Below are 12,580 nucleotides of genomic sequence, written 5' to 3' on the forward strand. Positions count from 1 at the left end.
TTTATAAAGGTAGTCTATGATTCGATTATAAATAATATTACGGGCTGCATTTAGTTAAATGGTTAGCGTCTTATTAAATTACTAACTAATTATTGCTCTACTCCTGCATCCCAAGATTTCAAGTGCTTGTGACCAAAAGATTGCAGTGTGTTACACAACGTTCCATGAAAAATTAAAACTCGTAGCATGTCATAGTCTAATTGTAAGATCCCACATCGTCCAGGGGAGTGATCCTTATATGTATATTCTCATCTCTACCTAACACGAGGTCTTTAGGAGCTCACTGGCTTCGGGTTCTATGGAAACTCCAAAGTTAAGCGAGTAGCGCGCGAGAGCACTCCTAGGATGGGTGACCTACTGGGAAGTTCTCATGTGAGTTCAGAAACAAAACCGTGAGGGTGTGTTGGGGGTCCAAAGCGAACAATATCATGCTACGGTAGAGTCGAGCCCAGGAAATGGTCCCGCCTCGGCCGGGATGTAACAAATTGGTATCAGATCCTAACCCTGGCCATGGTGTGCCGACAAGGACGTCGGGCCCCTAAGAGGGATGGATTGTAAGATCCCACATCGTCTAGGGGAGTGATCCTTATATGTATATTCATATCCCTACCTAGCACGAGACCTTTTGGGAGCCCACTACTACGGTGGAGTCGGGCTCGGGAAGTGGTCCTGCCCGGGCGGGGATGTGACAAATTGGTATTAGAGCCTAACCTTGGTCATGATGTGCCGACAAGGACGTCGGGCCCCTAAGAGGGATGGATTGTAAGATCCCACATCGTCCAGGAGAGTGATCCTTATATATATATTTTCATCCCTACCTAGCACGAGACCTTTTGGGAGCTCACTGGCTTCGGGTTCCATGGGAACTCTAAAGTTAAGCGAGTAGCGCGCGAGAGTACTCTCAGGATGGGTAACCCACTGGGAAGTTCTCGTGTGAATTCCCAAAAACAAAACCGTGAGGGTGTGCTTGAGGGGCCAAAACGGACAATATCGTGCTATTATGGAGTCGGGCCCGGGCCGAGATGTGACAATTAGTGTGCTGGGGGTCCAAAGCGGATAATATCGTGCTACGATGGAGTCGGGCCCGGGAAATGGTTCCGCTTGGGCGGGGATGTGACAATTTGGTATCAGAGTCTAACCCTGGTCGTGGTGTGCCGACAAGGACGTCGGGCCCCTAAGAGGGATGGATTGTAAGATCCCACATTGTCCAGGAGAGTGATCCTTATATGTATATTCTCATCCCTACCTAGCACGAGGTCTTTTGGGAGCTCACTGGCTTCGGGTTCCATGGGAACTCCAAAGTTAAGCGAGTAGCGCGCGAGAGTACTCTCAGGATGGGTAACTCACTGGGAAATTCTCGTGTGAGTTCCCAAAAACAAAACCGAAGGTGTGCTTGGGGGGCCAAAACGGACAATATCGTGCTATGGTGGAGTCGGGGCCGGGCCGAGATGTGATAATTGGTGTGCTGGGGGCCCAAAGCGGATAATATCGTGCTACGATGGAGTCGGGCCCGGGAAATGGTTCCGCTTGGGCGGGGATGTGACAATTTGGTATCAGAGTCTAACCCTGGCCGTGGTGTGCCGACAAGGACGTCGAGCACCTAAGGGGGGTGGATTGTGACATCCCACATCATCCATGGGTGTGATCCTTATATGCATATTCTCATCTCTACCTAGCACGAGGTCTTTTGGGAGCTCACTGGCTTCGGGTTCCGTTGGAACTCCGAAGTTAAGCGAGTAGTGCGCAAGAGCACTTTCATGATGGGTGACCCACTGGGAAGTTCTCGTGTGAGGGTGTGATTGGGGTCCAAAGCGGACAATATCGTACTACGGTGGAGTCGGGCCCGGGTAATGGTCCCGCCCAGGCAGAGATGTGACAATTTTTTTTTATGATTGTAAGATTCCACATCACCCAGGGGAGTGATCCTTATATGTATATTTCCATCGCCACCTAGCACGAGGCATTTTGAGAGCTCACTGACTTCGGGTTCCATGGGAACTCCGAAGTTAAACGAGTAGCGCGCGAGAGCACTCCCAGGATGGGTGACCCACTGGGAAGTTGCTCGTGAGTTCCTAAAAACAAAACCGTGAGGGAATGGTAAGCCTAAAGCGGACAATATCGTGCTATGGTAGTAGAGCGGCTCGGAACCATGGAACCTCGATTTTGGTCACTGTTTATGCATACGTGAAATGTTGTTTTTCAGGGAATTTAAAGCTTGTAGGAAGCTTAGTAAGGTCCTTAGGAAGCTTGGGGTGGTCCGTTGGAAGGATTTGGACGTCGGGCCCCTAAGGGGGGTGGATTATAAGATCTCACGTCGCCCAAGGGAGTGATCCTTATATGTATATTTCCATCCCTACCTAGCACGAGGCTTTTTGGGAGCTCATTGGTTTCGGGTTCCTTGGGAACTCCGAAGTTAAGCGAGTAGCGCGCGAGAACATTCCCAAGATGGATAACCCACTGGGAAGTTACTCGTGAGTTCCAAAAAATAAAACCGTGAGAGAATGGTAAGCCCAAAGCAGATAATATCATGTTATTGTAGTGGAGCGGGACGGGGAAGTGATCCGTCCCGGATCGGGATGTGACACTAATGCCACAGTTATTGTGATCCAGTTACACAACCCAAAAAATGGGTCCAACCCGAATCAATGTCTGGATCTGGAGCCTCCAAGTTAGTTGGCGCCGAACTTTTATGAGTAAATTGTAGTAATGGTCCCTCAACTTTAATCAAATTGGAGCAATGGCCCCTCAACCAAAAATTCATTACCATTGGTCCATCAACTTATCAAAATGTGTAGTTATAGTCATTTTCATCAATTTCGTCAAAATTTTGTAAAAATAAGTTATGTTGGAATAACCATTTATATAATTAAGGTCCCTCAACTCATCAAAGTTTGTAATTATGGTCTTTTTTGTTAACTACGTCAAAAAAATTTTCAAAACGAGTTATGTTGGAATGACCATTGCTACAATTGAGTTAAAGTTAAGAGATCATTTCTCTAGTTGAATTAAAGTTGAGGAACCAATAGTAATAGATTTTTAGTTGATGGACCATAGCTACACGTTTTGATGAGTTGATAGACCAATGGTAATGAATTTTCAATTAAGGAACAATTGCTCTAATTAAGTTAAAGTTAAGGGGCTATAACTACAATTTACACAACCTTTATTTGGTTGTGTGAGTAGCCGCAACGTGTCTACTTTTCGTTGGAGGACATGGCAAACAACCAACTACCAAGTTCCGAGTTTGTGACTGGGAACTGTCCACGCCTCCTCCACTGAGTCGACTTCCAAACTCGTCCATCGCCGAAAGCTTTAAAGACTCCGTCACGTTCATGTCACCACACACACACTCTCTCTCTCTCTCTCTTAATCTCATCTCTCTCTCTCTAAAAATCATCGACGATGGGTGTGAATCCAAACTCCGAGCCGTCGATCGAGATCAACGGCCTAAAATTCACCTACCCAGGAATCAACGGCCACCCGCCGCCGGGATCCAAGCCGCTGATCGAGGACTTCAATCTCACCCTCAACGCCGGCGACCGATGCCTCCTCGTCGGATCCAACGGCGCGGGGAAAACCACGATCTTGAAGATCCTGGGCGGCAAGCACATGGTCGAGCCCCACATGGTTCGCGTGCTCGGAAGGTCGGCGTTTCACGACACCGCCTTGACCGGCTCCGGCGACCTCTCGTATCTCGGCGGAGAGTGGCGGCGAGATGTCGCATTCGCCGGGTTTGATGTCCCGATTCAAATGGACGTTTCGGCCGATAAGTTGATTAGTGGGGTTGCGGGGATCGACCCACAAAGGAGAGCAGAGCTGATAAAGGTTTTGGATATTGATCTTTCATGGCGGTTGCACAAGGTGTCCGATGGTCAGCGAAGACGAGTGCAAATCTGTATGGGTCTGCTCAAGCCATACAAGGTACTCAATCTCCGTGTTTCACAGTTTTGATGATGTATTATTTTTTATGCACGCCAAGTGTTTGATGATTTGTTTCTGAATCCAAATAGGTTCTTCTGCTAGACGAGATAACGGTGGACCTCGATGTGCTAGCAAGAGCTGACCTTCTCAAGTTCTTGAGGAAGGAATGCGAAGAGAGAGGCGCCACGATCATTTATGCTACGCATATATTTGACGGGTTGGAAAATTGGCCTTCGCATATCGCTTATGTTGCGAATGGGAAGTTGCAGCTAGCAATGCCAATGGAGAAAGTTAGGGAGATCTCCAAGTTGTCACTAATGGTGAGTCAAAGGTTTAAATTTTATTTGTAATTGTATGATTCGATATACTGAGATTGGATTTGGGTTTGGTTTGCAGAGGACAGTCGAGAGTTGGCTGAGGAAGGAGCGCGAGGAGGAGAGGAAGAGAAGGAAGGAGAGAAAGGCGAAGGGTCTTCCGGAGTTTGAGCAACCAAATGAGGGAAGCGGTGATGTTCGTTCAGTGAACAATGGTTGGGCAGCTGGACGCCTGAATTCCACCATTGCCGGAGAAGAGAACTTTGTCTTCAGCTCAAACAGAGTTCTCAGGCAATAATAGATACTTTGTGACTCAAAACCATAGTGATGGTATTCTCACTCTGAGTCTCGGTGTTCTTCGTTCTTCTGGGCACGGATGACAACAGAATTAGAAGATGCATCCATTAGATCGTGAGGAAATGCCATGAGTTTGGCTTCTCCTCCATATATATATATATATATATATAATTGGATTATTTGCTTGCAATGGAGATCACTTTACAGAGCTCTGGGACTTGAATCCTCCATCTTTCAATTTGTTTGTAGTTTGTATTCAATTCTAGCATATGTATACAATCATATATCTGAAACAAAAATTAATAAAATTTATCACTTTACCCTCCTCACTCACTGCTTATTTTTTCTGTATATTAGAGATGCATTAACAATTTAGGATCCAATTACCCTAAACCCCTTCAAATTCGACGTTTGGTGTTTGGACATTTCGCAAATTGGCATTTGGTTTTGGGGTTTCGACAATTTTGGTTTTAGATTTGTTGTTTGGAGGTTTATGACAAAGAGCATGAGCCCTGGAAAGTGGAAAGCAAAGCTACCAGTAGTATTATCGACATGGAATCGAACAATAGTTCTGCATTGATAAAGCGATAGCATTTTACTAGTAAGTAACACAAAACATATAGAATATAATGCAGGTGCTTCTTTATTCTGATGTTGGATAATAAGCTGCCACAGCTATGCCACAGAGTCCTTCCTTGGCAGGCACGTCTCTCTGCAACTTCATGTACCCGTTATGCCCCCAATCTTCTCCCCAAGAATTCTTGATCAGCCAATACTTTTTCCCATCTTCTTCGCCATATCCAATGACAATCACAGCATGGGTTAAGTTTGTGCCGCATGGCCCACTGAACACACCATCCGCATAATTCTGGAAAAATTCTCCATTATCATCAATGGCAACAGAAACTGGCTGGTTTGCAACAGCCTGTAGCAGAGCCGTCTCATTGTTTTCAGGCACAAGCTCAAATCCTTTTACAGTTATGGCAGCATCATTGTTGTTATAATCATCAGCCTTGCAACTTCCTCCATCTGTACCCTTGTAACCGTAATCAGCATATGTTGCCAGGCTCCTGTTTCGCTCAATCATGTATTCAAAGGCATAACCCACTTCGCCATAATGGCAACCATCGTTCACAAGACCAACATCGCAGTCAACAAGCTCTTGCTCTGATAGCGAAACTATGTTTCCTGTTTTGAGAAAGTTAAGCCCTTCTACGGCTGCCACCGCCGAGAATGCCCAGCCACACCCTACAAGTAACATCAATGAATCAGAGAAAGAACTGATGAACATGTAAACAAAAATGTAGATGATAGTCTAGTAGCGAAAATTCTTTACATTATCGGACTTTGAACTTAGATTGATTATTGGTTGAATTCGCTATCCAGATTCAGATTTTGGAAATATAAGCATCGTATGTTTTCGGACAATCAAACAAGAAAACATGTTACATGATATATGAAAGTAAAACCTCATAGAGATAGATTAATCTTGCATGCTTACCACATTGTCTTTGGTCTTTGACAGTGGTCACAGCGCCAAGTGAAAAATAATCCTTAGATTTTGGCACATCGGTGACATTTTCATATCGAAAATTGTTATTTGGAGCTGCTTTCACAGAGTTGGACATGATCTCCGGGAGGTGTCTCCTCTTGTAGCCTTTACGCATCGCCTGAAACTCCTCATTAGTTAGGTCTGCAAATTTATTGATGCCGAGTGTGTACTGGTTTTCGCCCTTCTTGTTAAAACCTTTTATAAACTCCACATTAGACTTGAATGTGTTGTAACGCCTCTCCTTCTCTTGTGAATCCTTGTAAACACGTCCATGTCGAGCCATCCAGCCCTCGTGCCTCTCCAACATGATTTTGTCGTCCCCAGAATGTTGGCGTCTACAAAAAGCTTGAGGGGAGCAGATGGCCAAAACGAGAACCAGAAAAAAGGCGAGGGATTGGCCTTGGTTTGTGATGAGTAGAGCCATGGTATTGGTAAGCACTTACTTGGAGTTTAGATAAGTTAAATCTTGGTACACAACACATTCAGCATGGCGTGGGTTTATACACAAAATTTTACATGCAAAAGAAAATGACCAAGACTTTTATATACCCAACTAAACTTTTATTTTAGCACGTAAAATGGGTTTACTTTAAAAAATAAAAATAAAAACTTGTTCATCACAAGATTATCCTTTTTCGTGTCATTTGGACTTACCTATTATACCAAAAAATTGCTCAAACTAAAAAATTTGGCCAAAATACGTGCATGTATTTAATACAATCATCATCTCAACGGTCAAATTGGATCGTATTTTTTAATTTTTAGACTTTATACTAGTAGAGGAGACCTAATTACCAAGTTTGTAAATCTAGCTTTATGGGACCTTGCTATAATATTAGAATGGGTAAGGACAAGATTATTAATCTAAGTAATTGTCTTTGGACTAGGCAGTAGGTAGTAAATATAAGACACTTTTGAAGAAAGTTTTCAACACCAATTTTTTCATGCTTCTTTTTTCTTCTCTAATGATGACTTAATTAACATTTTTAATGATGATGATGATGGATTGGGAAGGGCATTAGCTGAGGGTCAAAGCGGTAGGTTTTGATTTATCATGATGGGTAAAGATTGCTCTATATGGTATTGATTGGTAAGTAGAACTGTAAAAAATAATTAAGTGGTGAATTAGTGCTGATGCGGATTGTCTTAAACTCACTCGTTTTCCTTGTATTAATGGGGAAACCAGTGGGTACATGAACTGCAAACACCTTTTTAAGCATTTTTTTTTCACGTATTTTTGCTAGGAATATCACATTTTGCAAACCACATATGAATCATCTCTCTCATAGCCGTGAGACCGACTTGTTTGGTTTGATTTATAAAATGTGGTCTCTCTGGCATCACCCATTTAGCTTTATACAAAGCGTGTTTTGATTAATATTTAGTTCTGTGCGGCTCCATGCATTATCTTTGGGATTGAATATATAGAAAGAAACAAATCATATATTTGGCTGGAAAAACTTATGATTTCAATTGATGAACTAGAAGTAAACAAAACATACATTTGGCCGAGTTTATATAGAATTCTTAATGGTGTGTGGATAGGAATTGGTGCGACTTAGATGAGAGGTGGTGTTTAAATAGAAAAATTCTACATACAATCATATATTCGGCCCAGTATTATTGTGTAACATGTCTTAGTGAATAAGATGTTAAATTTTTATTCATGCATCTTGTATTCGAAACATCTCTTACCGTTAATAATAAATAAATATACGGACAAGAGTAATATGAAAAACTAGTCACAACCATTAGTAAATAAAATTTTAGCTTTAACAAAAAATAATCAAATTATAGCCAAGTACACGGCCGAATCAAATCAAAACAGTCTTATTACAAGTAGTCAAGCTAATCAGACAGAAAATAGTATTCGTAGATCATCAGAGTGTTTCTATTGTTTATGGAGTCACATGGTTGGGCACCGGCCACAAGTTCTCGACATAAATTCCTCATGTGTTAAATCCGAAAAGTCATTGAGGCCGGCTGTGTAGGTATGGCCTTCGATTTTGTTTGAAGGTTCTATATTCTCCACAGTGGAGTTGAATATCTTGAAGCGCATCTCCTTCTCTTGTTCATCCTTATAAACTCGTCCATATTCCGCCATCCACCCTTCGAACCTCTCCGACATGCTTTTGCTATTCTCACCCTCGACGGAAACCACACTACTGGTGGATGCTTGGGCGGACCGGAAGGCCAAAATTAGCACAAGCAATAAGGCCAAGCAGATCGACCGGCGGTGGTTTGACATTGTTACGAACACAGCCATCTTCTCAGGAAGAAATTGTCCTATAAAATTAATTTAGGACGTTATGTGATAAATATACACAAATTACTTGTACAATTCCCTTTCTTATTTGGAATTCATAATCCAAAAGAGTGACGGAAATTCCAATTGAGGTAGGGAATTAGATCTCGATGAACCAAGTGAATTTGGAGAGGAGAGAATCCTACTCCATTTGGTAATTGCATTAATACTTGTACAAGTAGGATTACTCAACATACAAGAAAACAAAGACCAGAATGTTGATCTTCTTTTAAACACAATCCTAGCCGTAAGAGGAAATAAAGGGTCATGATTGGATTTTCATATTCTATAATAAAGGTGTTGTGTCACTTAGTACTACGGTTTAGTAGTATTCCTCTTCATTTGTAAGTGAATAGGTCTTAGGTTCGATTTTTGCCAAAAGAGAATTTAAACTACATTATTGCTAGCCCATTGTGAGGTTCTCATCCCCCTCCCATTTAGTGTAGATCATATCGTTTGTTTAAAAAAAAAAAAAAAAAAAAAAAGTAAATTCCATCGTATGTACTATTTACCATCATAGCTCTGCTCATCACAAACCAAGGCCATAAATTGTGGCGGATCTAAGATTCTCACATCGAGGAGGATGAGAATAATAAAAGCATGGTGGAGAGTACTTTCAACTCCTTAAATATAAGTTTATCGCAAGGCCTCCTAATTTTCGATATGAGATTTATTTTCAACACACATCATTACGTGGACAACATCGCAAGGCCTGTTGTTGGGTGATGTGAAGTGCATGTAACTGTTAGCGTTTCACATGTCGGGTTTACTTCCAAAGGGCAATAGGCTTTTTTTTTTTTTTTTTTCACACAATAGTGAATAAAATTAGCTCGTAAAATTACAAAAGGGATCTATTTTGTAATTGATTTTAGTCATCAAAAAATAATTTAGCATTTCTCATTCCGTTTCTAATATATATGCTGCTAGTGCTCTACAGTTGTGTTAAAAATCATTAATTGCTTGAATTTAACTAGAGTATGATCTTTAATTTTTTTTAATTAATAAAATGCTGAGGTTATAATACGTTGGATGGTAAGAATTTCGGAGGTTGAATCACTATTTTGGCAAATTGCCTAAAAATAATATACTACAAAAGGGTTTTATTGTGTCAGTGGGTGATGTCGGTTTGATATAATATAGTGGTAGACAAGACATTTGCGACACCTACTGAACTTGAAGTCGGATTTACTGTTGGTTGTAAGCGTCATAAACAGTCTATGTCGCTTTTAACCGACGTAAACAATTAATGTTGCTTATAACCGATATAGATTTTAATAATTTTTAAATACTAGTGTCGCATTAAAAAAAACAATGTCGCTTTTAAGCGACATAAAGTTGGTGTCGGAATAGGTGTCCCTTCTAGCCGATACTAGTGATTGTTTTTAAATATTTTAAAGCCTACGTCGGTTTTGATCGACAGAAACCTGATGTCGGTTGTAAGCGACAGATTGATGGCCTTTATGTCCTCTCCCCCGTGTTAAATTGAAATATTTAGGGCGGGAATTTTCCCGCTTGTTTCGACGCCCACAGTCAAGTTTGTCAAGCTCATGTTGGTTTTAACCGACGCAACTTTTTCTTATTTCCACACAACTTGCAATCACTGTCTTGTCTATTAGGCTCACGTCAATTTGAACCGACGCAAAATTTTCTTATTTCGACGCCACTTCCAATCACTGTCAAGTCTGTCAGGCTCACATCGGTTTTAACCGACGCAATTTTTTCCTATTTCGACGCCACTTACCTTTCAATCAAGTGTGTCAGACTACGTGCATTTAAGTCGTGTTAGACTTAGTGTCGGTTTTAACCAACGCGAAGTCCAAATATTTCGACGCCATGTATGTTTAAGTCAGTGTGTCAGAGCAGGTGTCGGTTTTTACCGACGTAAAGTGTACATATTTCGACGCCACTTACAACCGCTATCGGTCTTAACCGACGCCAACTTATTATCCATATTTAAATCCCTTTCTTCCCCCATTACTTTCGTGCTTTCATTTCCCTCTATCTCGTTTACTTCTTCGGTTTTGCCCCTGCGCCCTTACTCCTTCTCCTTCCCCCATTTCGGCCTTACTCCTTCTTCCACTAACTTTTGCTATGGATCAACAAAGTGAAGATCAACATTCTGAGGAACTCCATTTTGAAGAGGAAGAGTTTGAAGCTAGTTCATTTTTGAATTATTATTAATTTTAGTTTTTGTTTTGTGTTTAAACTAGTATTATGCTTAAACTGAAAATTTAATTTTGTTTCTTGGTTTTTAATTTTTTTTTTTTTTTTTTTGTATTAATAAGGGACATCTCAACATAGGCGCGGACCCTCAATTCCCAAATGGATAAAACAGCTTTGTTCGTTTGATTTGTCTGGAAAATGCATTAGTGATAATTCTAGTGCTTTTTCAAAATATGTAGCAGGAGGTTAGAGATTACAGAAATCTCCCATTGACGAGTGATTGGCGTAAGATTAAGGAAGAATATAAGGAAGTTTTCTGGAATAGAATAAAGGTATAGATATACATATATATATATATACACACACACACACACTTGAAAATAGAAGAATAAGTCAATGATTATAATAATAATTAATTAGTTTGATTTTTTTTTTTTATGGATGTAGGGAAATATTTTTTTTTGAAGATGAAGATATAGCAAAAATGCCTATGATTCGCCACATGATGCTTTAGGTTGCGGAGCATGCGCACAAAGAGTATAGAAATAAGTTTAAAAAACTTATTATACTAAGAGAGCAGCCGAGCTGCGTAGCGACCCTCCTCCTGATGTGAATGTTGCACAGTGGGTTGAGTTGGTGGCATACTGGAATAGACTGGGCAAGAATTTGTATGGGTTGTACATTTTTAAGAAATGTTATTAATTTTGAATTTAATATATAGTTCTTGGAAATTTTATTTTTAATATGAAGTTTGCTTAAAATTGTTTGTTTTTTCGTTGACATATAAATAAAACGGAAGAACCATGTTAAGACCGTTAGTATGGTTCATTGAAAACGGAAGAACCATGTTAAGACCGTTGGTCTATACATGAAATTTATTATTATTTTTATATAATTTTTTTAATTACTATTAATTGAAAACGAAAGCAACGATAGATCTTTTTATATATTTATTAATTAAAAATGAAAGCAAAGAAGTTTGCATATTTTATTTATTTAATTGTTAGCTAATGTCCGTTAAAACCAATAGTGGGTTGGAAAAAGCACGTCGCTTTTAACCGACGTAAAGTTCAGTTTCACTTTTAACATACGCTACTTCATGGTGGATTAAGCAGACAAACCGACATCGAAGCCCTTTCGTGATGCTAGCAATGGTGTCGCTATTCCAATCCGACATTACATGGTTTTATGTCGGATTTTTACCAAATTTCCGACATAAATTGGAGTTCTTGTCGGTTTTTGCTTCGCCAGTAATAGCCTATTTTGTAGTAGTGCGCGCAACATATGAATTACCACCATTGCAATCGTGATCGTAACTGCTCTAGTCACAATCAACTAGCTCTTGTTCTGATAGTGAAATTAAGTTTCTAGTTTTGAGTTTGTTAAGCCCTTCTACGGTTGCCACTGATGCGAACGCCCAACAACTTCTTGTAAAATATCATTGAATTAGATATATTGTTTGTCTTATTATCTCTATAAAAAAATAATATAAAATGTTGATATGGCTTAACCATGATCACACAAAACAGGAGGGTACGGGAAGTAGAAAGGCAGATCCTTGTCCTTTTTCTCTAACACGCCCCTAATTATTTATGGCAATTGAATTAAGTGAAACAAAGATCTCCCTTTTTGTTTCATTATTTGTTTAAAGCCCTAGACAGTCACAAAAAGATAGACATAAAAGTTGGACGACATCTTCAGTTTTGGATATATATTATTACAGTAAGCATACAGAGATCGAAGGTTGATGGTCGATTTAATATCTTAATGAGTACAATGGCCCTACTTTTCCAATGGAGAGAACAACCTTGCTGAGAAATTTCAAAACAAACAATTACAACGAAATCTTTCAATTTCTTATTTACAATGTTATACTTTGTATTCCTCTATGCATCCATGCAATGAAATGTACCGTATGAATTTGATTCATTATTTTACCATAAAATATCTGAACGTTATCTGTATTTTTGGTCGATTCATGTGAATCGACAACATTGAATAGCTATTCATTATTTCTCTATCCATCCA

General features: G+C 40.1%; 2 protein-coding genes across 2 annotated transcripts; one reads left to right on the forward strand and one right to left on the reverse strand.

The window, feature by feature from the left end:
* Positions 1–3,323: 3,323 nt before the first annotated feature.
* On the forward strand, positions 3,324–4,861 carry LOC137745134 (ABC transporter I family member 20). The gene is made up of 3 exons (XM_068485022.1): positions 3,324–3,921; positions 4,011–4,241; positions 4,318–4,861. The coding sequence occupies exons 1-3, from the start codon at positions 3,403–3,405 to the stop codon at positions 4,531–4,533; spliced, it is 966 nt and encodes a 321-aa protein (XP_068341123.1). The 5' UTR covers positions 3,324–3,402; the 3' UTR covers positions 4,534–4,861.
* Positions 4,862–5,175: 314 nt separating this feature from the next.
* On the reverse strand, positions 5,176–6,508 carry LOC137745515 (senescence-specific cysteine protease SAG39-like). The gene is made up of 2 exons (XM_068485478.1): positions 6,034–6,508; positions 5,176–5,780 (listed from the first exon to the last, which is right to left on the reverse strand). Exons 1-2 carry the CDS (start codon positions 6,506–6,508, stop codon positions 5,176–5,178), a joined length of 1,080 nt encoding a protein of 359 aa, XP_068341579.1.
* Positions 6,509–12,580: the final 6,072 nt, after the last annotated feature.

This window comes from Pyrus communis, chromosome 9 (assembly GCF_963583255.1).
Source record: "Pyrus communis chromosome 9, drPyrComm1.1, whole genome shotgun sequence".
NCBI lineage: Eukaryota > Viridiplantae > Streptophyta > Magnoliopsida > Rosales > Rosaceae > Pyrus > Pyrus communis.